Genomic DNA, 24,129 nt, shown 5'->3' with positions numbered 1-24,129 from the left:
CCCATTGCTGTGATAACCCCTGACCCCAGCGCATGGCGAGGGGCTATCGCGTCCCGCCCGCACGCCGCGCGCTGGGGCAACACTCCGCCGGAAAGGAGGGCAGTAATGCGAGTCTCCCAGCACTCGCACTAGCCTCGCGTGCTCTCACGCTGCAAGTACACTCACGACACCTCGCGACCAGGGGGTGGTGACGAGGCTCGTGGATCCGATCCAAACTCTCCGGCGCGTCAGTTCGCCCGGTGCTCGGAGCCTGCTACGACACTGGAGGTTCTCCCACTCGCCGAGCAGGTTGTCACTGCTGTTAGCTGAGGGGCCCGCCTAGTCAGGGGTGTATCTGTGTAAGTGATGCTGGTGCTTCCATCGCGGTATCTGCTCTCTCAACTGGCGCGCAGTCTTCTCGTCGTACATGGGACAACTATGAAATTTCAGCGGTGAACGTAGAATTTTATGGCGGAGAAATGAAGGTAAAGATGTAATGCAAGTTCCATAAGTGCTGTCAAGAATCTTTACCAGGTTGTTTCATGTCTAAAAATCACTCTGGAAAAACGGATTTAAGCCATTTTAACCGTTCTAAAAACTTATTCCGCAATCAAAACTACTTACCGGCCCTCGGCGAATTCTTAAATGCTTTCCCGCAAACAGACCCTACTCGGATATCTCGAGTAGTTTCCAAATCGCGTGGTTTTTCCTGAAGCTCTGCGTACCGTGTGTGTGCCCGGGTGGGCGGGGCCTTAGCGGATTTTCCTTTTAATTTCTTCCGATACCTCTCTTGCATTTTTTTTGGGTCAAAAAATATTGAGCTTTAAAGGTCACGTGATTTCTTACCTCTTTTTGATATCTAATTTTTTTTAGTAAATACTGGTTTATAAAATTTGGGACAAAACTAAAAACGCAAGAGAGATCGTTTTAGCCGTACAGAAAAAAACCTTCAAATGATAGAAACGACAAGTTTCAGTGTAAACCGTGTAACGTAAAATCATAGCAAACAAGCAGAAGAACTACAGCGTGTACTCCTTGGCCGAGGAGACTTGCAGACGAGAGATTCACAAGCGGCACTCGGCAGAGAAAGCCTAATAAATGGCGTCCCAGTCTCGTTGTTATTGCTGTCCTAATTATACGACGGCCAATGCCTTTCGCTGCGCTTCATTTGTTCTCTCAGGAAGTCACAGAAAGTGAAGACTTTCTGTTTAAGGTGCGCATGAAAGTTTCGCAAATATACTACTCAAACCTCAAAAAATTCAAATGGAAACATATTCCCAATCTCCCACGATAAATGGTTGACGTTTCGTTCAGTAGGAAACACATTAAAATTCAACAGCCTGTGAAAGACACACTAACGTTGGGATAAAGCATTCTCTAAATTCCAGGTGTTTTAAGTGGGAGCAATAATAATAATAATACTAGCGACTCGTGCATGAATAACAAGTATAAAAAAATAATTAAATCTGAACGACGTGACAGAATTCTATGGTGTTTGTTTTGTCGGCTATGTATTTTCATTACGGATACCTGAATGTACATAAATATTCACAATGAATAGTTTAAAAAATGCAAACTTTTTTCATATAACAAGGGCTTAAATCCAAAAAAAATAACAATAATACAACCAAATTCACTGTAAATTATTAAAATCACATAAAAACCCTCTATAATAACCAAATCTTAGAACGAAATATATTTAAATGATTTTCTGTTACAATTGCATAATATAACGTTTAAAAAATAAGTTTTAATTAGCTTCAAATTGTAACATATTTTTCGTTCTAAGATTTGGTTACCGTACAGGATTTTCTTTCATTATTTTAAAAATTTACAGCCATTTTGTTTTTAATTTTTTTCCTTGAAGCCATCATTTTACGAAAAACAGTTTGAAATTTTTTAAATATTTACACTGGATTGAGTATTTTTGTGGGTTCAGGTCTCCTTAATTAAATATATAGCTGACAATACCAACCCCATAAATTGCTGTCAAGTTGTTTAGATTCTATTATTGTTTAAATATTCTTGCAGGATGCGATCTTTCCTATCTTTTTAAAAGGCAATTCGTCGTTTTTATATTGGATATTTTTCTCAATAGTAGCTATATTTTTGGGTTTCCTAGCACAGTTATTGACCTACAATAATGTCTTCGCAGACTTGAACGCAAACATCGCTGCACTTGTCCATGAAAACTGACTCCGAGGAGTAACCGAAGCGATGCTCAAAGCCAGCAAATGTAATACAAAATCCTTACTGGAGGTAGTGGCTAAACACTGGAAACAATCCAAAGCTATCCCTTATCGGCCCTCCCCAGTAAAATATTGTTGGTTGACGCGGTCAGCGGCCGTGCCATCGCGAGAGAGGGCGTGCGACGTGCCGCATGCAGCCTTGTTCACGACACTGTCTGTTCTCTTTCAGGCTGTACCCGACTCGGGGGCTGCTGCGTTTCCCAGTGCGCACACACACACACACACACACACGCACACACACCATCTTCCTAGTCATCAGAACAATTTGAGTAGAAGTTACTGCACGCTGTGAGCTCGCATATTCGAGCGCCTGTAACGGCTCGCAAACCAATAGCTTTGCTATGCCCATTAAAAAAAAAATCATGTGCTTCCCTCTAGACGCCAAGATGGTTAACAAATATTACTATCCTTAAGAGAAAGTGTCAAAATTATGAAATATTGAGGGTGCTGCGGAAACCCACACAGCAAAAAACATTTTTTTTAAACCGCAAGTTAAAAAAAATATTTGGAGACATGAGCCTACGCAGAATTCAGATTGAACCACTTTTTCCGCTGTTTGATTTCAAATTATTTCAATTTGTTGGTGGGAATGATAGAATTTATAGGCTGAGGGGAGGGTGTATATGTTCTCCGATACCCCCCTACTACTGCGTACGCCCTCGTTTGTAGATAGCAAAATAATTTTGAAATCCAATAAAACCATTTAAATGTGAAAGAAAACTGTTGCAGTCACGCAGACATTGAAAAGCCGTCGGAAGGTCTGGCCCGGCAGTCAGGGGCTGACGGGCTCAGGGCGGAGGGCCACGCGGAAGGAAACGGCACGCCGCAGCAGAATCGCCCTGCCACGAGAACCCCCGCCGCGTTCAGAACTGCGCCGCCAGGACTCGCCCGATCCCCCACACAGTGCTTCTCACAGTGGGGAGGACACTGTTCGCCGATGTTGTGCGGAAGAGGTAGGTACTTTCGCTTTTGCAGTCGCATTTAAAATAGTTGATTATTGTAGGTCATGCCTTGTATTATTTGTAAAATATCACATCTTGGGCCGTCAGATTAAAAATATTGGTCTAAAAATTGGTTACTAAGAATGTAAACAGGTAAAGGGGGGGACCATGGATGGGAGGATGTATCTCTCCCCCCCCCCCTCCAGAAATCTTGAAAAGACCTATGATTCTCACGAACATAAGGAGAGAATTTGAAAGCAGCGGGCAAAGAGGTTCTTCACGGCCCCCAAATGAAATCCTGTGTATGCTCCTGAGTCGCCACGCCCCAGCTGCGAGGCCGCCACCCACCTGAGAGCTTCCTTGGACGGGCGGACACGACGGTCTGGCGGTCCGGAGGTCTGGTCGCGACTGGCGCGGCCCGGCGCCCGCCCTGCTATAAGTACCGCGGGCTGCGGCCAAGGTGAAGGCCGGCTGGGTGACGTCGCGGGAAGTACGCCGCCTGCCCGGCCAATCACGGCGCCGCGTCTCCCGGCGGCTCTTCCGCAACACATCCGCGATAACCACAGCCGCGATGGCCCCCGCCTGACAGCTGACACGCGCGGTTGGCCCACAGAGCGTCGGGGGCGCCCTGGAAATGTCACCTTCGAAATAAAATAAAATTAGACAGATAAGCGGAGCAGCGGATTGCTACAGCGCGGATCAGTGTTAGATGTGAACTATTAGTCAACAGAGCGATTAACGCCCCCACATACCTTGGTCAGACGAACGTATACTCGGGGCACGGATTACAATTTCCAAACAGACTGAAGGTTCTTGAGCGGCATGTCATTATTTTCCATCTTAGGCATTGTCCAAACACTATCCCTGGTATCTCCCAGAGAAATGCTCTAATGTTGTTTCTCTAGCCGTTTTGTATTTGACGAGTAGATGGTAATGCAGAGCACAATACTCAGGGGGTCTTTCTGCCAACATCTCTTCTGATTCGTTCGATTCAATCACAACTATGTCTTTCCTCCACCATTTAATAACTTTAATTCCTTGCAAATAATACTGTCAAATACCCCGGATCAATTGTTGGAAAAAGTAATATTTTTAAAATTTTTGCACTAGGAGACAGCATAGTTAGAAAGCTACGTGACGCCGTAACTACTGAACAAAGGTGCTCTTTAAGATTACTGGCTTGGTCAAGGATTTTTTCAGGATACCATTTTTCAGGTTGTATATGAATAACTAACTATACGTACCTTCCGTATTCGTATTGTGCAATGTATATACCACTAAATAATCAATGAACCCACAGCAGTTTCCAACTAGGTAGCACCTAGCGTAAAGACGTCCGCAATATCTCATAACCAATGTACTCCGTCAATAAGTGTAAGTCATCGATGTGTGTGCTCTGAAGCATTTTTAAAGACTTGTGCGTAAGTCATAAACCGTTATTTTAGACATGTAGGCGATCCATCCCCTTCTTTTATTGGCACTCGAGGTAATACTGTCGCCAATCTCAGACTTCAAAGGTGTGCAGAAGAGCTCAGCAGAGTACGTTTCGTTTTGAACACGCTGTAGACTAAGTATTCATATCGTTTCACGTCTTTAAATTGTATTTTATGGATCGTGAAAATCGTTCAAAATGGTTTTTACACAATGGTTTTGCAGTATGAAAACCTCAGGAGAGAATTTTAGATGACCAGAGGGACTTTTGTCTCTATTACTACATTATCTCTTTGATTCCCTCGGAAGGTAATCAACAAAGGAATAGAGGTGATGCACGGCCATGCTCTATACCTCGAACATGAAAAATATATTTAACCAGGTTGCACCCTTAAAAACTAAAATATTTCATTATTTTCTAAACTCCACAATGAGGTTGGTTGAAACATCAGCCAGGGGCATTCTGGGTCAGGATCTTTACTGAGGTATAACATGACAATGATAATATCAGCACGTAGATAGGCCCCTAATTATATTCATCCGGCAGTGAAAAGTGCTTTGGTGGGGAGGAGTGTTTCATTCTGAGCAGCTCGGTGCTAAAGGCGACTCTCCTTGGTACATCTAACACAGTAACCTCTAATTACAAGGCTTCCAGTTGGTGTACAGACTTTCCGGCTTGATTCGCCACTGGAGGACTCACAGTGGTAGATAGTGTTTTCAGTAAAATAAATTGTATATATTTATAGATGTTTGAAAATGCGTTGTTTGGCTAGGATGACGGGCTGAAAAAATGTTTTGGAGGTTGTACTCTGATGTTGTGTTAAATATATTTTTTCTTTGTATGAAAACACTGTGGGTAATGTATTAACATGCGTTGTCGGGTCAAAAAAAAAAACACGCCGGAAACTCTGTGTAGTGCACATGTGGCTAACCAAGCAGGCTTGGTTTAAGTCAATCATTGCAACCATCCTGCAAACTAGCGGACACTTTATTTCCAAGACAAATTGGGAAAACGATATATGTAGGGTTTATTAAATAAATAAACCACGTGAATTTCTTCAAACGATTTAATGTTTGTTTATTGTTTCAACTTTCACAGCGCACAAGCATTCTCTTCTTGAACTTCTAAAAACTTGAACACATGTAAATGAAAAAAAAAATTATATTACGTATTTACATATTGCACATTACATATGTACACATTGTCCCGCATTTCGCCTTCACTCTTCACAAACGAAGACAGAAAAATTTTACTGTCAAATAACTCTTTACAGTATACCAGCAATATTACCAAGTATGTAGGCTTGAAACATGCAGATTTCTTTCTTGTGCCTCTCTGGGAATGTTGAGCGGAGTCCAATTACGTGACGTTGTACTGAAGCCCACCTCAACAATAGCCACGCATGGGGCGAAGAAGGTATGACGAGGTGTGAGGGACGGAAAATATAATTTCAAAAATAACTTGGGCTCACACAGATCCACTCTTATTCTCGAGTACTGATGCGACTTGAATTCTGTAAAGAAATTATGCAGAGTCGTTACTCGTATGACGAGGCATTATAAGCATTGAACCCTTCAAAGATAACATAGGACTGATGTTCAATTAGTGATCAAGGATGGTGGTTTTTTTCCCCCGTCAATTGAAAATTATAATCTAAAGCGTGTTTCCAATAATCGCCAAAAACTAGATTCAAGCAACGCAAATAACTCGAAGGAATGTTTGCTGGCGGAAAAAAAAAATTATGTGATAGTAAATTCCCGTGAATTTACAACTTAACCAAACATTTTATCATACAATTTATGATGAACTGAGTTTTCTAAGATAAATAAATGATCCTCTGAATTATTTGGAGGCAGAGAAGTGACTAAAGTGCCAAAGATTTTTAATTAATTAGATTTATATTACCCATTCTTAAAAGAATTCCTGTTTTGTTATCAAGTGCCTGAAATATGTCACTTGTAAGGTGGCCATGATAGCTAATGCATCAGATTCATATGTTGGGAGTCATAGTTTCGATCCAAATCCATGGCATGACTTTTATTTACAGGCACTGATACACACAAATGGTTCGGATCAGACCACAAACTTTGAGTTCATGCCACTTTGAGCCCGTTTACAGAATTATTCCGAGATGCTGGGATCTCAACAGCAACCCTCGACACGTCAGCGTAATCATTAGTGGTAATAATCTACGACCCCATTGAAAATGAAAGGAAAATAAACGTGACTGCATTACTTCCAGGCCGTGTTGGTCTCAAAACGGTCAACTAATAATTAAGACATCTTAAAAACAGACTTATCTGTACACTGTTAAAAATGTTACCTCGCAATTAACGAAGGACGCTAGTTACAAGTTACACGGGGATCTTCGCAAATGTACGGCAATCTTCGTGAATTTACGGACACTGAGTTCACTTACTCTGGACATGAATCCAAAAGAATATTCTTTATATGTCAACAAAACATTCAAAAATTGGTTGAGTGTACAGTGAGAAAGCTCTTCTTTTGTTGACTCTTTAGTCGAAAGACAGCTTAGTTCCTACGAAGATGCAGTTATTTGAAAAAACAAAAAAAAAAAAACTCTTCGTTTATTTTAATTAAAGTATTCGTTGAAACGTCCGTAAATTTTACTGTAATTTCTAACAGTGTACAGAAAAATCGAACTTTGATCGCAGAGCACGCTTTGGTTTTAAAATGTCGGTGGCTATCAGTGCAACATCGATCAGTATTAATTCTACATGGGTGTAATGATGTACTACGCGGGCTAAGCCCAAACAAACAACAGACCCGGGGGATCACTGCCTGGACTCGCGCGCGTGGACCAGCACGCGAGACGACGGGAAAGAAAACTGCATGTTCCGAGCGACGGTCACTGCCTCCAGGCGCAGAGTCTGCGCGTCTCCTTTTAGGACATCACTCCGCTGTCCGTTCCGCGGCTCTTCGCGACTCTCCGACGTCACAAGTTTTAGGCCATTGCAATGATTGTTGATTAGAATTTAAATTACTCGAAAATCATCTCCCCCTCCCCCATGGTGTCTTTCTGTCTCTTCACACGACAAAAGAAATACTGAAGTGGAAGCACCGCGCGTGGCAAAACAGTTGGTCGGGTCTCGGGCACAGGAAACTGATACATTCGTGTCAACTATTACGAACTCCAGGTTTAAACCATACGCTGGTACTTTCAGTCTGCAAAAGCCAGTTAATCAAGCCTTTCCGAAAGTATTTACATATTCACTGACTTCAATCAGAAATGCACGTGTTTACCTTCGCTGTCGTAATGTTAGACCGGTATTTATGAACGTACAACCCCGATAGCCGAAATGTATCATAGCTAAGACGGTGAAAAATATAAATCAAAGAAAATATTATGTTTAAGTAATTGTTACACATTGCATAAAGCCATCTTTTTTTTAATGCATTACATTACACAAGCGATAATATATACATAATAAAATATTTTTAATAAGTATGTGAAAGTATCTTTTTTAAAAAAAAGGTCTTGTCGGTATTCTCTCGGGTAAGCCATTTTCGCGAAATGTGTGCCGCGTGCTGAATTCGAATGACCTGACGATCAGGCAACACGCGGTACACACTATATGCAAGGGTGGTTGTTCTCCAAGGGAACATCGTGGTAATATACAACGGCGCCGCTCTTCAACTTGGTACACGCTACGCATTTTGGTACACTAATAAACTCCACAACAAGAATGCGTGGGGCGATTAAGAACATGATCATGCTAAACACACTTCTGGTCAACATATATACTATTTAACATAAACGTGTGACGAGATGATGTAGTTGGTGAAAGTTCGCTTGGACCACACATATCACACAAACAAAGAAATATTCTTTTGAAGTGATAACGTCTTATAAATCGATGAACGCTAGCTGCACGCACGAAAAATTTGTCACGTTCCGCCTGAGCCGAGCGTGCAAGAACCGGCCAACCACCGTGCGAGAAAATCTTCTATAATATCAAAAAGGTTAAGGTGGGCTTTTAAACTGATTGATCGTAATTATATTTAAACAAATTTTTTAAATTAAATGTGCAAAAACTGTAAATAATATTTGAAAATTAAAAAAGTATGCAATTTTTTCATCAATGTTTTCTTATGTTTTCTTACGACGTGAAATTATCGTACGGAATCAGTCTTTACAGACAACCCCCTTTTTTTTCAACTAGATTTTTCCCCAACTATCAGAAGACGTTCCCCTCAGTATTTGTGATGGCATATGGCCACAACGAGGTGGTGCAGCCACTCACTTTGCTAGTGCTTGAAGATACACAACTGGTGCTCACAGGATTGTCTTGTCCTGCAGTATCCCCTCGATAAAAACGCGATGATACATGTTCCTGTACTGACCCTCGTGGCCATACCTTCTAGCAGTTCGTACAAACAGCGAGAGCAGCGAGATGTTGCAGTGGCTTGCAATCTTCCTCTGGCACCATTTCACATCGTGTTAACAGGGTCGTACGCTCATTTGCCATCGCACAACCGTACCCTTGGTGAACAACCACCCTAGTGTATCACGTGTAGAGCACGGCGTCTGTTTGTCAGGCAAACCGAGTTTAGCACTGGCACATTCCGCGAAGACAGTAAGTTCTTTGTAAACTCAAAAACAAAAACACTTTTCTTAGTGTCAGTCTTAAACACACTGAATATTTAGCATCCCAAGGCTGTAAATTATGAACATATAAAAGTTTTATTATAGTCATAAGATTTAGAAGTGATAATTTCGATAAACCGTTTAAAAAAAATTGATATTGAAAGTAACTTTCATTAATATCTATACACGTTGAAATACGGCATAGGTACTGTTAGAGTGTCAATAATTTGAAACCACTTCCATATAAACTAATAATTAGCAAAATTGTTATTTTTATTTGTTTAAGTACTTGTTTCTAGTTTATAATTGCAAACACGGTGCGTTCAAACAAGACCATCTTATTTGTTAATTTTTATGTAGATACTTATTTCCACTTTGTGTAATGAAATGCCATTTGTAAAAAAAAATGTGAGCGCGACTTTCAGTACTCGCCAATGATTTGTAAACATCTAACCTCCGTACCGAGAAAATTCATGCGTTCTCATGTCATTCACGTTGCAAATAAACTTATAATACGTGACTCGGACGCGAAATATAAAATAGAATCATTTAAAATAATGCCGAGAGTGGTAACTATACTGATAAATAAAATATTCACTTAACAAGTACAAACCAAAATTTCTAGACGCAAATCACACACTTACTTTCTGTGCCCGCCGCTAGATTCGCTGCCTGAAACCTAAACCTTGCTTGCCACCATCATGCACAGATAGCAGCACGGCTCCGATAAAAGACTTGAAAAAATACTAAGCCCCGGCTTTGGGCCTGATTTTCGACAAGAAATGTTTTTTTTTTTTTAATGATCTTGTTATAATTGACCAAACAGTTAATACTGTGAAGTTTCCGGACACGTTAGAAGATCTACTTCTATGTCATTATTAATATATACACCTGCAACATTTTAAAACACATTTAAGTTATGTTTAAATATTTGTTTGTATGTAAACAAATGAAATCAGTCTGTTAATACTTCCTACACACAAACCTTATCATTATTGAGCTGTTTCAACACTATCATTCCATAATATTATATTATTATGTAATTAAAAACAAGTAAAATATATCCTGGGGTGGGATATGCGTCACGTCCTTTGACTCTGTGATACTGACTTTAATGTAAGAAGATAATGTATTTTAATAATTATGTCAGGTTTCACACTTTATTAAAAAAAACTTGTGATTACTATGACTATTTTAGTTTACCAAATATATTCAAGGGTAGCTACACTATCATAAAATTTAATTTGGCACACCAACAAGTTTGGTATGTCCCCTAATGTTTACGAAGGTTACTTACTATATGCGGGTTTAATGTTCTATGCGTGGGTCCGCCAAGGTATGGTCAAATTTCGTTTTCATCGACACCTTTTCAATTTTTCCACGGAACGACTCCTAGCAAATGCCGCACGGATGTCCTAGCGTCGCGAAAGAAGGCGGCACAGAGAGCCAGTGGTGCCACGACACGGCGCGCAGACCCGAGCCCGCCCCCGTCCTGGGGAAGCCTACGATTCACACCGAGTATTCGACATGCCCGAACATTACCGAATATCTGCCTTCGGGTGACTTCGGAATTCTTTTGTTTAGGTGAAAAAACGCATTTTTATTTTATTTTGTTGTGTGTTCGTGAATGCCTAATTAATTAAAATGGTCGATTAGGTCAGGTCAGTTACATTATAATTACTTTCAAACTAAGCGGACATTAAAAATAATACGAATTATTTTTAATGGTTGTTTAGTTTTAAAGTATTTATAATGTAACTGACCTGACCTAACAAACCGGGATAAAGGATGAACAGTAGGAACTCAAATAATTTTTTTTTTTTACTTATTACTTGCGCAACAATATCCAAACAACAAATATATCTTAAGTTAATTACATCGCATTTTAATTTTATGACATTGCAAGACGAATGTAAAAGATAAGAATGTTCGTATAGTTACTCAAATATTAGTCTTCGTTTTAATGGCTTTATTTGTATTATTGTTATGAAACTTCCTACCTTTATTTGTTTATGTCCGGCATTTAAAACAGACTTTTTTTTCACCTAAACAAAATAATTCCGAAGACACCCGAAGGCAAGTATTCGGTAATGTTCGGGCATGTCGAATACTCGGCGTGAAACGTAGGCTTCCCCCCGTCCTGCCGCGAGAGTGCTGCCGCCGGCGGACAAGCCGGGAACTCGGCCCGCCAGCCGCCTGCGCCGAGAGCGCCCCAACACGCGTGCACGCGAACCAGCCGCCGGGAGAGAGCACGCTTTGTTTCCCTAAATATGTTCACATTAGCCAGTTTAAATTTTAACCTACAGTATATATGTATTTTTTTTTTATTTTAACAATACAATTAAGTTCAGCCAACAAAATGATTTGTTACAACAACAGTATGCGTGTTTCATCACATATCATACAAACAAAATTATTTGTTGATTCAAACAATTATTTTTCTCAGTGTAAGTCCTTAAAACACTAACTAGTAGCATCCTAATAAAATAAATGATGTATGTAAAAGTATACAACAGTTTAACATTTAGAAGTGATGAGTTAGATAGAACGTTTACAAAAAAAATTGACATTGAAAATAACTTCCATCAATATCTATACATGCAGAAATAAACAATACGTTATAGATAAGTGTTTAAACGGCGATAATTTAAAACCAACTTCCACATGAACTAAGAATTAGCAAACAATGTCATTTAAAATTTTTAAAATATGCCTGTTTAAGTACTTGCTATTGCGAGTTTAGTATTACAAATATTATATGCCTCGTGATAAAAACTCAGAGGCCAAACTGCTTTAATTTTTATATTTTTTAACAACCCGAAAATTCTAGTAGTTACATTGTGTAAAGAAAAATTATCTACTTACAAGCACTGCTGACTTTTGAGTTCCAGATAAAATATTCTAATTAGTAGCTCACCACAAGCCACCATTTTTTAAAACTAAATGATTGCTAAATTAATGACTCTCTGACGCGTGGTAACTAAACAAGCAGTCTACTTGTGTCGTCAATGATTCCCCCACCACTACTGCCTAATTGTATTAACAGCAAAGCGTATTATCACTAACACATGCGCGACGCACTGTTCGTGCCAGCAGAGTAGTATGCGCGTAACACTCGACAAAAAAAGGAAACTGTCCTCGTATAATTTATGTACAGCTAAAACTGTCGGGTACTGCTGAGGCCCTGGACTCACTCCCTCGCCAGAACCTTTGTATACATATACTGTACAGTATATATATTCAAAGCCAGAATTGGCGTGAGGCACGGGACATTGCTCAGTGCGGACAAATGTTCTGTTAACTCGCCATGACACCCGCTATAGAGCGTCCCACTCCTTGCTCTCTCTTTCTAGCACACGCCGACTGCGGTTAGGACTTGCCCTTGTTTCTGAGCGCGGTGTTGCCGAATATCGTTCGTATGAATTCGTTTCAAAGGGATGTGTGTGAATTATTTCTTATTTTAAGTTAAAAAGAGGGGATTTATAACAGATTGATAAGCGTGATCGTACAAAACATTATAGATAACTGTATCGTTTATTTTTAAAATGCTTCTCGTGCAATCAGAATTCCAAAAAATCGCATCTCGAGAACTTCTTCGTAAAGAGTTAGAGATCTGGAAACAATGCGCGTCATAAGCCGTGTACTGCAATCTCAGCGTGAGAGGGTCTAAATGCAGATTCATTGTGGGAACACCTACCAAGCCCTTCACTTGGTCGCGCTACCCTCATAACCTTACCATTAGTGGGCTTTAGAGAATTACTGTATGTATCGACATGTGCATACGAAAATAATGTAGATCACTTATTATTTTATGAATTAATATAGCTCTTTTCTACGATTGAATTTATGTGTCTTGGGCAACTGTATACGAGTGTTCAGGGCAAAACGAAACACTGCCCAAGGTAAGATACAAATAAGGAAAGATCCAACACATCACTGTCCTTAATGCAAACCTGACGTCACGAACCTACTTCTGACGTCACACATACACGTAACAACGAAGCTTTACAGGAACTACAAATATGCTCGCTCGTATACTTGCGTATCATCGCAAATTACGCTTTAAAATTTTTTGATAGAGAGTGGTTTGCATAACTTTATACAACTTTTATATCTTTTAAAAGACAAGAACATATTCCTGTACGAAATTGCATTAAATGTAAATCTCAGCATGAAAATGTAAATCTTGCATGAAAGACGTAAGACTCTAATCAACCACGGAAACAATTGCAAAATGTCAAACGTATATATGTACAGTGTTACTTAAATAGTTTTGGGATGAATTTCCAATAATAAACTTTAGACTGTGTGTTGCCAGATAAGAGGATCGATGATGGTGGTGTATCCTAAATCACTCTCCGTGTGCTCCATGTCCTGGATGACTTGTGAGCCCAATCATTTCTCTCCTTGATCCCACCACAGGGTGGACATGACAGGGGCAGTGTTAACTACGCGTCGAAACACCCTGTAGCTCGCCGACACCAGCCACTTCCTGCAGTCCGCAGTCAGGAAGGTACAGTCCCATCCTGACAACAGGGCCTCAGCATTCCGGTAACAAATATGCATTCTATGTATTAGGCTATACACGATCAAATCAGAATCATGGCTCAACTATATCTATAATGTTTAATTTTTTCAAAATTTTAATAATATTATGGCACTAAGTAAATCTTTAAAATTCTCCGTTTTTTGGTTATTAACATTGACTACTTTTATCTTATTTATTTTCTTCGCAAACCATGCTTATCGGGAAGACTTGCAGTTACTATTGTTACTACAAAACAATTAGTAATAGTTTTTGCCGTGTATTGCTTCTATCACGCTAGTCTAGTCAGTGTAGGATATTCCCACTTAGCGTGGTCGTCGTGTCTCGGGCGATCCCCTCGGCGATTGGCACGACACAGCATCTCGCCTGCGGCTGGGCCAATCACAGAGCTCGGCTTACAACACAGACTTCTGTTTCTGCGGCGCAGCTTCCAGCTTACCCCGAGCGGTCAGAGAACACGTCATTGAAGTGAAAGCACGAGTAGAGCTACAACTCACTTGAAGCAATGCAGGATGCTCGCAAGATTCCAAAACCGCTCTTGACTGACAAAAATCCTCGGAGTTATTTGCAATGCAAGAATTCGTGCACAGTTATAGAGAAAATCTAGGGTGTTCTTCACATCAGATCATGGAAATAAAGAATGATTTTAATAGTCAGTTAGCATTGGTCACGTGAACCATATTATATAAAATATACCATATAGTGTGAGAGAGAAACCATCAATCCTGCTACAAATAGGACAAACTTGTTATAGAATACGTCAAGAATGTTTATTCTACATCTGTAATTTAATAAATTACATTGAAATTTTAAAATTTTGAAGTAGTATTTGTGAAACATTGTTAAAATTTTTGGAATAAGATAAAAACTTATTTTTCAAGGATACATTTTCTAGTAAGTTCATCAAACGAAAAGTAAGCGAACTGTTTATTTATGGAATTTCCGTACCATTCTTTCACATTTTGAAGATCCCTGAACTTGAATTCGATAAGCAAAATGTTGGGACACCTGAAAATAAGCGCACCAAAATGCTTGTCTTTCTAAGTAATGAGTCATTAAAGAAGTACACATTACATTAAATCGTTTGTGCTAACCCCAAAGTAGACAGACATTACTCAACAAAACCACTTAAATAAATATGCGTTCAATATTCTGTACGGAATTCTTGATCTTTTCATTGCGATTTTGGTAAGATCGATGGTAATTTGATTGTTCTAGAGTTTTAAACTGTCACTTTTGGAGAACTTACGGACTTTGATCGCTTTGTGATTTGGCCTATATCTGTACTAGAATATACTACATTAACTAAATATGTTATGAATAACTAAATAACATCGAAATTGTTTATTAAATGTTAAAACTATAGTTTTAGACTACCTTTTTGTTTAGCTCAGCATGCATAAAAACGGCTCTTTAAATACATACACATTACTTGACAAACCAACTCATTCTTAAAATCATGTGAACAAAATTGTGGCCACGGTTAGGCAGTATTATACAGCATTATCCTGTGTTGTGCCAATCACTTCAGGAACGTCGCGCGTTTATTTACATTTCCATATTCTATCTGGAAAGTAGTACTTTTATAAAAAAAAAACATATGTACGCAATGATTTCATATAACACACTGAAAAGGAGAGAATATTTAAAACATTGTCTATTAATGTTTTTTTTTTTTTACAATTAAACATAGTTTGAGAAAGAAGATGTGACTACAATGATAAATGTTTGATAGCAACACTCGGAAATGTTCGAAAGTATTTCAGTGCTAGTGAAAATGAGATTATTAAATATTTAAAAATACAAACTGCAAAAGACAAAAAACCAAGTAACCACACACATGCACAATTAGTACATTCACTCATATTTCCAGATTTTAATAACTTAAGATATAGATTGTAGCTCATATCTGAAGTCAATTAAAAAAATAAGTTATTGGAAAGCATCCGTAGAAAAAATATATCGTTCCCCAAGGAAATTCTCTTGTTTAAAAAAAAAATCACTTTCCGGAAGGGAACGTATTTTTAAAACTTGAAGTTCATTTCTGGGAATGTAATTAGTCGGTACACATTTCTGTGCTCTTTAAAACGAGTCCGATGATTCGTAATTGTGTTCTAAAATAAAAATAATAAGGTAGATATACACATGTTCACAACAGCTGCAATAGTAGATTAAAATAACGAGACAGCACCTCAATACAAATACCTTAAACCGGACTTAAGTCAATTCCACGGAACAAGAAGACAAAAGAAATACACATTTAGTATGAAAAAATACCTTGCGGCACAGCCTACAGGCATAGGTAGATTTCAAAGTACCTATTTTTTTTGGAAATATTTTGGAAACTTCTTTAAACTCCTTAACATTTTAAGAACTTAATGTAGCCGACATAACATTCCATATGTTCGTCAATATTCAAAAAAATATCTATTTAACATTTTCTCATATTCCATGCAGCGAAAATATGTTGAATATTTTTTTTTTTAACTTAATGTATTCACCATTGAATGTCTTAACGAATTTCATAATACGCATAGTAAGGTAGTCATGCAATTATTTTTGATCTTCAAACACTATTTTTTAATCCCTTTCACTAATACGTGCTTGTATGACTATTTTTGGACTAAGTGTTAAGGTTATATTAAGAAAGTTATTAATAAATTCAGACGAATTTGATATTAATAATGTGTATATATTAAATTTCAACCCCTGTTTTTACGTTAACAGTTCGTGTCATCAAAAATTGTTCCAGCCAAAGGTTTTAGACAAAGTTAAGGCGTTTTACAATAAATTATAATGGATATGAAAGTAAGAGTATTAAACAAGTAATGACATTTAGTTTTTCTACCCTTGTTATTCACACCCTTAACAGTAATGGTTTATATATCGTTTCAAGATAAAAATTATAAAACTTACAAACGATTTGATCAGATTTGATAGTGTACCTACTGAGGGAATTAAGATTTTTTTTTATTTCTACCCCCTATTTTTTCAACCCCTTGCCGCAATGGTTCGTCTAATCAAATATTGTTTCAGCCAAAAGTTTTAGTATAAAATTGTAAGATTAATGCACAATGTGTACGATTTAGATTTTTTGCCTGCGAAGGGAGTTATGATTTTGTTTTGTCCTTCAACCCTTGTTTTTTAAACCCCTTGTAGTTATTTTGATTTTATTAAAATTATTCAGACAAATGTTGGAGTTAATAATTTAAGGTTTGACAGTAAAACAGAACGGATTTAACAGTGTACGTGGAACGAAAATTATGAACTTTTTTAAATTCTACTTTTTATTTTTTTCAATTCCCTGCAACAATGGTTTGTCTTATCAAAAATTATTTCAGGTAAAAGTTTTAGGTAAAAATTATAAGATTTACAAACAATCTGAACGGATTTGATAGCGTAGCTATTCAGGGAGTTATAAAGTTTTCTAAATTTTAACCCTTATTTTTTAACCCCTTGTAGCAATGTTTCGTCTAATCAAAAATAGTTTCAGACAAGTTTCTGATAACAATTATAACATTAATACATAATCTGTACAAATTTGATGTTGTGCCTACGAAGGGTGTTATGATTTTTTTTGTCTTTCAAGCCTTGTTTTTTCTTCCCCTGCAAGTTATGACTGGTTGTATCAAAAACGTATTCTGATGAAAGATTTTGGTATTATTCCTACAAGTTATAATACGTTCAAACGGATGTGATATTTTCCATATTATGGGAGTTACCGCGATTATTCTGTTTGTAAAAAACCTTCCCCATTTCTACACCTTTGATCAGATATTGCCCATTAACGAATTCGACCGAGATTTTCCACTATGTACTAGATTTTATGTATCAGTTTGAAAGTACGGTATTTGAAAAAAATGCGTCAGTTATCGTGTCCACAAAATTGTGATTTGTGTGTGTGTGTGTGTGTGTGTGTAAACTTTTGAGCTGACAGTTGACGATGGTTTTGGGGTCTATGGACCATGAAACGAAAAAAATATCTAAAAATGTTCTGGAAGTCGCACCATGGTAACGGCTACAATAAGTAATATTTCTTTGAAATCTACCTAAAAACGACTACTAGCAAGATTAATTTTCAGCAAGGTTATTGTTTGAACTGTCCTTACTGATATATTCTGAGGCAGACTGAGTTTCTTTCGCCAAACTGGTAAGTGAGCTATTGTTAGAGATTAGTTATAAAATATATCTGTAAATAAATATTCTTTCGTATCAAACAAGTTATAAAACGTACATAAGGAATGTTACAGAATTTTGCTTAGAGACAATCATAAACTGGAATTAAGATACAACTATTTTGTTTAGAGCTAACTTAATGCCTTAATATCATGTGGATTTCAGTGCACCTAAGTACCAAGTCGAAAATTTAAGAGCGATTACCATTATTTTTTTTCTCACTATCTTTCTTTCCCTTTCTCTCTCTCTTTATCACCCTCCCTCTAACACCGAACTCCTCCTGTTTCTCTTTGACTCTGTATTAAATGCCGAGTGTCAACGATTTACTATTATGAAATATATAATTAGTTGGAACAAACATTTCAAATATGCATTGTAATGTAAGTTGTAGGTATTAATCTTGTACTATGATATGGAATTAAATGCATGTTTAATGTTTAAAAATTTAATCTTTCAATTAAACCCTTTTTAACAATAATACTGTAGGGATTACTGTCTTGTGCTTTCTCTGTCAACTTATATTTACTTTTAGAGCAAAATTTAACTTTTAGAATGCTAGTTTAAGTTTTATTTTCTATAAGATATTAAATTTAATTCAAAAAATTGTTTACTCTTAGTTTGGCGAAGAAACACAATTAAAATTGACTCTACAAATTATTTTCCTTTTAATTGTATTTTAACACACATAATAACTTATCCTTTGATTTATAGTGCACTTAGAACGAAGTTGCACCATTCGGTTAGCCTCTGTACATCTGAACAATATAAAAACTCTCTAATTGTGTGCAGGTTTATAATTATTATTTATTGAAAGAATAGACCCAACAGTACGTTCATACTGATATTTTGCTATATAAAATTCATGTTGTTTCATGTGACTTATTGTTAGTTAAGTTTATTTGAATGTTTTACTGGAAGTTAATCGAGAATATAAACACTAAACTGTCATAACAATATGTTGACCCAATATAAGTTTCCGGGAACTGGATTAACATTGGAAATGTAAACAAACATATAATACAGTTTCCATTAAAAACTATTTTTATTTATTACCTTGTTCAGCATAAAATGGAAACAAAAAAAATATTTTCTGAATTGACTTCAGTGTTTCAAGGTAAGCTGAATTTATTCACATGGTAGCTCTTAAACACTGTCATCAAAATATAAATACGAAGTCCCTTATTATAATTTGAGCATATAATGTATTGCTTTTATTTGGTGGCAGATTAAAAATATAACAATTTTGATGATTATCCTGAATTATAAGAAAAATATCATTCATGATAGGCCTTGATTCTTCATTTGCAACATCCAGTCTTGTAATGACAGTGTTTGATTTCATAGTTTATATGCTTAGTAAGCACTATATATTTGCATTTTAGAGTTTTTTTTAATTACGTTGCCTAACAACTGATTGAGCGGACTTCCGACATTTAATTCGTTTAAGCTCAGCAGAAATACAAGGACAAATTATGTTTGTTATAAATGCATGGTTGATTTTACAATTTTCTGTAACAGTGTGCAGCAACAAAGGGAAAAAAACTTAAATTACCGGAATAGACACCGTAAACCAGTTTTTCTCCTACAGTTTGGTCAAAATTTGAGACACTATTTCAAACAGGGCTGGCCTGAAGATAAACAAGGCTGAAGCATTCTCTGAACATGAATCAGTTAAAAAGAAATTGCTCTTCTAAACCCATAGAATAAAAATCAATGGCATTGTTTAAAATAATATTGATTAAAATTAATTCCCGTCGAAATTAAATGAGGAAAAATATAAGTGATTCATAAAGAGTTTACATTTAATCTTAATCAGAAGCAGAGTACTTCCTAAAATTTCAGCATACACAGAGAAATAAATATTTCTGCCTCTGCAGAGCATTGGTTTCCATGTGGGCAAACATTCGTGTGTAAAATTGGTAAATAGACTCACTTTTATTGGCAATCTAATTCAGTTCAGCCAATGAAATATTTTGGTAAAATTTAGTTAGCCCCAACCGAGCAAACATTTTAGTTCGGTCAAACATCACGATTCACGTTTAGAGCGTGCGACAGTTAACTGCACTCCGTGATGATATTTAGTCTCCGAGAAGATGCGAGGAACTCAGATTCCTGGCTGTGTAATCGCAGAAGCAAACTCTTGACTGGATGCATCTGAGACCACACAGGTTCGCAGCCGCAGTTAGTTGGAAGCTTCAAGGGTAGCTCGGCGTCGTCGGCTGTCTGCTCCCCGCGACAGCAAGCTGCATGTCGACGGCAGGTGTTGGCAGAGGATGCGACAAAACCCCGAACCGCGCGGCGAAGCAGCAACAGATAGAAGTAGCGAGTGACCCAGCAACCTCCCCTCAGGGGCCTCCGCCACTCGTTGACGCCGGTATGGTAGCAGGGTTAAGCGCCGAAGAGGAGCTGCTCCCAGCACATTCCAAAACTCATCAGATGTTCCTCCTCTTGGTACAGGCACAGAACAGGGTTGTGCCGCACCGACTACCCTGATCGAAGCACATTCCAAAACTCATCTGTGATTCCTCCTCTTGGTGCAGGCACTGGGCACAGAAGAGGGTTGAGCTGAGGAGGAGCTAGTGCCGCACCGACTACCCTGCTCCCAGAACATTCCAAAACTCATCTGTGATTCCTCCTCTTGGTGCAGGCACAGGGCACAGAACAAGGTTGAGCTGAAGAGGAGATAGCGCCGCACCGACTACCCTGCTCTCAGCACATTCAAAAACTCATCACAGGTTCCTACTCTTGGTGCAGGCACAGGACAGAGAACAGGGTTGTGCTGCACCGACTACCCTGCTCCCAGACACATTCCAAAACTCATCTGTGATTCCTCCTCTTGGTGCAGGCACAGGGCACAGAACAGGGTTGAGTCGAGGAGGAACTAGTGTCACACCGACTACCCTGCTCCCAGCACATTCCAAAACTCATCTGTGATTCCTCCTCTTGGTGCAGGCACAGGGCACAGAACAGAGTTGAGTCGAGGAGGAGCTAGTGTCACACCGACTACCCTGCTCCCAGCACATTCCAAAACTCATCTGTGATTCCTCCTCTTGGTGCAGGCACAGGGCACAGAACAGAGTTGAGTCGAGGAGGAGCTAGTGTCACACCGACTACCCTGCTCCCAGCACATTCCAAAACTCATCTGTGATTCCTCCTCTTGGTGCAGGCACAGGGCACAGAACAAGGTTGAGCTGAGGAGGAGCTAGTGCCGCACCGACTACCCTGCTCTCAGCACATTCAATAACTCATCACAGGTTCCTCCTCTTGGTGCAGGCACAGGGCATAGAAAAAGGGTGAGCTGAGGAGGAGCTAGTGCCGCACCGACTACCCTGCTCCCAGAACATTCCAAAAATCATCTGTGATTCCTCCTCTTGGTGCAGGCACTGAGCACAGAAGAAGGTTGAGCTGAGGAGGAGCTAGTGCAGCACCGACTACCCTGCTCCCAGCACATTCCAAAACTCATCTGTGATTCCTCCTCTTGGTGCAGGCACAGGGCACAGAACAAGGTTGAGCTGAAGAGGAGCTAGCGCCGCACCGACTACCCTGCTCTCAGCACATTCAAAAACTCATCACAGGTTCCTACTCTTGGTGCAGGCACAAGACAGAGAACAGGGTTGTGCTGCACCGATTACTCTGCTCCCAGAACATTCCAAAACTCATCTGTGATTCCTCCTCTTGGTGCAGGCACAGGGCACAGAACAGAGTTGAGTCGAGGAGGAGCTAGTGTCACACCGACTACCCTGCTCCCAGCACATTCTAAAACTCATCTGTGATTCCTCCTCTTGGTGCAGGCACAGGGCATAGAACAAGGTTGAGCTGAGGAGGAGCTAGTGCCGCACCGACTACCCTGCTCCCAGAACATTCCAAAACTCATCTGTGATTCCTCCTCTTGGTGCAGGTACTGGGCACAGAACAGAGTTGAGTCGAGGAGGAGCTAGTGTCACACCGACTACCCTGCTACCAGCACATTCAAAAACTCATCTGTGATTCCTCCTCTTGGTGCTGGCACAGGGCACAGAACAAGGTTGAGCTGAAGAGGAGCTAGCGCCGCACCGACTACCCTGCTCTCAGCACATTCAATAACTCATCACAGGTTCCTACTCTTGGTGCAGGCACAGGACAGAGAACAGGGTTGTGCTGCACCGACTACCCTGCTCTCAGCACATTCCAAAACTCATCACAGGTCCCTCCTCTTGGCGCAGGCACAGGACACAGAACAAGGTTGAGCCGAGGAGGAGCTAGTGTCACATCGACTACCCTGCTCCCAGAACATTCCAAAACTCATCTGTGATTCCTCCTCTTGGTGCAGGCACAGGGCACAGAACAGAGTTGAGCCGAGGAGGAGCTAGTGCCACACCGACTACCCTGCTCCAAGAACATTCCAAAACTCATCTGTGATACCTCCTCTTGGTGCAGGCACAGGACAGAGAACAGGGAAGATTACAATACACAGTCTCCGGTGCCTCTTGGTGCAGGCTTGGCGGCAGTGAGGACGAGACAGCGACTTTCCACACGCAAAGCACTGGTTCTTCCTCTCGGTGGAGGCACAGGGCGGAGCGAGCTTCTCGCCGGCTACCCTGCCCCCAGCACGCAGAGCGAGGTCCACTCGGAGCGCAGGGCGGCCGCCTCGTCGTGCTGCAGGCTCAGCAGCCACCACACCTGGCCGGACAGCTGGGGCAACGCCTTGGATCATAGCCTGCTGCCCGAGTCCAGCACCTGCAAGGACTTGGTGATCATCTCGTCCTGCGAACACACGCGGTCACGTCGCCAAATATCCTTCTGTGTCACCAACATATTTTTTTTATCTCAATAAAAACATTTATTAGTCATAAAAAAATGTTGCTATCACTAATAAGTATGTATTTTTAGCGAAAAAAATTCTGTAATCTGACTGCGATGAGGTATGCCCGCGCCAGCAGGTTTTTTCCTTGTGATCGGTGACCATTCGTAAGGATGGCAATTGTCTGACTTGACCAGACCATTCAGGACACGTTTGCTTTGGCACGGAGTTGCTGTGATTGGTGTACCAAAAGTAAACATGTACTTGAAAGAAACTCAACCAATCACAAAACACAGACGATACTTCAGTGATTTAACTCCCAACTAGTTCCAAAATCTTTTCGCGGAAAATACATGCCCCTACTAATAAGCCACTTCATGAACTTCTAAAAAGTATCTTTTTGGCAACACAAAATATTTTATTGGGTCTATGTTGAGAAAAATATTTAGTGGCAACCAAAAAAAAAAAAATTTTTGTGGTCATTTTAATTGAGCAGATATTTTATGTTATTTGGGTGATAGACAACTGCCTAAAGTCATCTACTGAATAGCACTTTAAATGTGTTGAAATGTGGAATATACTTATGTATCATAGTTCTGAGCCAGATTGTTTTTGTGAAATAGGGATGGAAAAGACTTTTTGAGAAAACCACCCTTCAGGCAAATGGACAGAATAAAACCTACACTCTCCTGAACTTTATCCAAATGAGTCACATATTTTCAGGAAAATGTTCTCAGTGGCAGTGATCAGTGACCTTCTCGTGTGGTGAGATTTCATTTATGAAGTGTTCGCTAGCCTGCCTGTTTTATAGTGCTTATGGGTGGCAGTATGATACGAAACAAAAACGGATGAATTCAATTGAAGTTCTGCAATGTATAATGTGTGACCCTGTCTTATTAAAACATTTACAAATGCTTATGTTTGCTGTCTTTCGGATATATATATATATATAAACTCGCCAAAAATTGAATGCAATGTCAAACTGCATCGATCAGTTTCCAATCTACAAAAGGGATACATGCCCATAAATACAATTTCCTATTTGCAATCATAGGGTTCTGAAAGAATGGAAGGTTTTTTCTCCGTTTGAAATTGTGTTCTACAAGGCCTCAGGTGGGGAAACACACACAAAAAAACGCTAATCATTGGCAGAGGATGAAGAGTGGAAGTCAGTTAATTACCAACCAGTCGAAGACCTGCCGAGAATAAGTAAAACCTTTACAATTTGGTATGTATTTAAGTGCTATACTGACAGCGTTGGTCAGCAAAGAATTGACAGCGAGTAACAGGCGATTTGCCTAAAGACGGTTTGCCTAAACATGAATTCGTTACGGCGATTTGCCTAAAGTCATTTTGTCTAAAGGCGTTTTGCCTAACGTTTAATTGCCTAATGGCTATTTGCCTAAAGGCGATTTGC

The 24,129-nt window shown here is 39.3% G+C and overlaps 1 protein-coding gene and 1 long non-coding RNA gene across 2 annotated transcripts in view; both read right to left on the bottom strand.

Moving 5' to 3' along the window:
- Positions 1 to 5,653: 5,653 nt before the first annotated feature.
- Positions 5,654 to 10,881, bottom strand: LOC134530386 (uncharacterized). The gene is made up of 2 exons (XR_010074806.1): positions 10,508 to 10,881; positions 5,654 to 6,114 (listed from the first exon to the last, which is right to left on the bottom strand). It is a non-coding gene; the product is annotated as an uncharacterized LOC134530386 (long non-coding RNA).
- An 8,074-nt stretch (positions 10,882 to 18,955) lies between these two features.
- Positions 18,956 to 24,129, bottom strand: part of LOC134530387 (Kv channel-interacting protein 1) — a 158,997-nt gene continuing 153,823 nt past the window's right edge. The window contains exon 6 of the mRNA XM_063365163.1: positions 18,956 to 22,675. Coding sequence (XP_063221233.1) covers positions 22,622 to 22,675 — 54 coding nt within the window. The 3' untranslated portion in view covers positions 18,956 to 22,621. The remainder of the gene's footprint in view (positions 22,676 to 24,129) is intronic.

This window comes from Bacillus rossius, chromosome 3 (genome assembly GCF_032445375.1).
Source record: "Bacillus rossius redtenbacheri isolate Brsri chromosome 3, Brsri_v3, whole genome shotgun sequence".
NCBI lineage: Eukaryota > Metazoa > Arthropoda > Insecta > Phasmatodea > Bacillidae > Bacillus > Bacillus rossius.
This window is presented reverse-complemented; position numbering and strand designations above follow the sequence as displayed.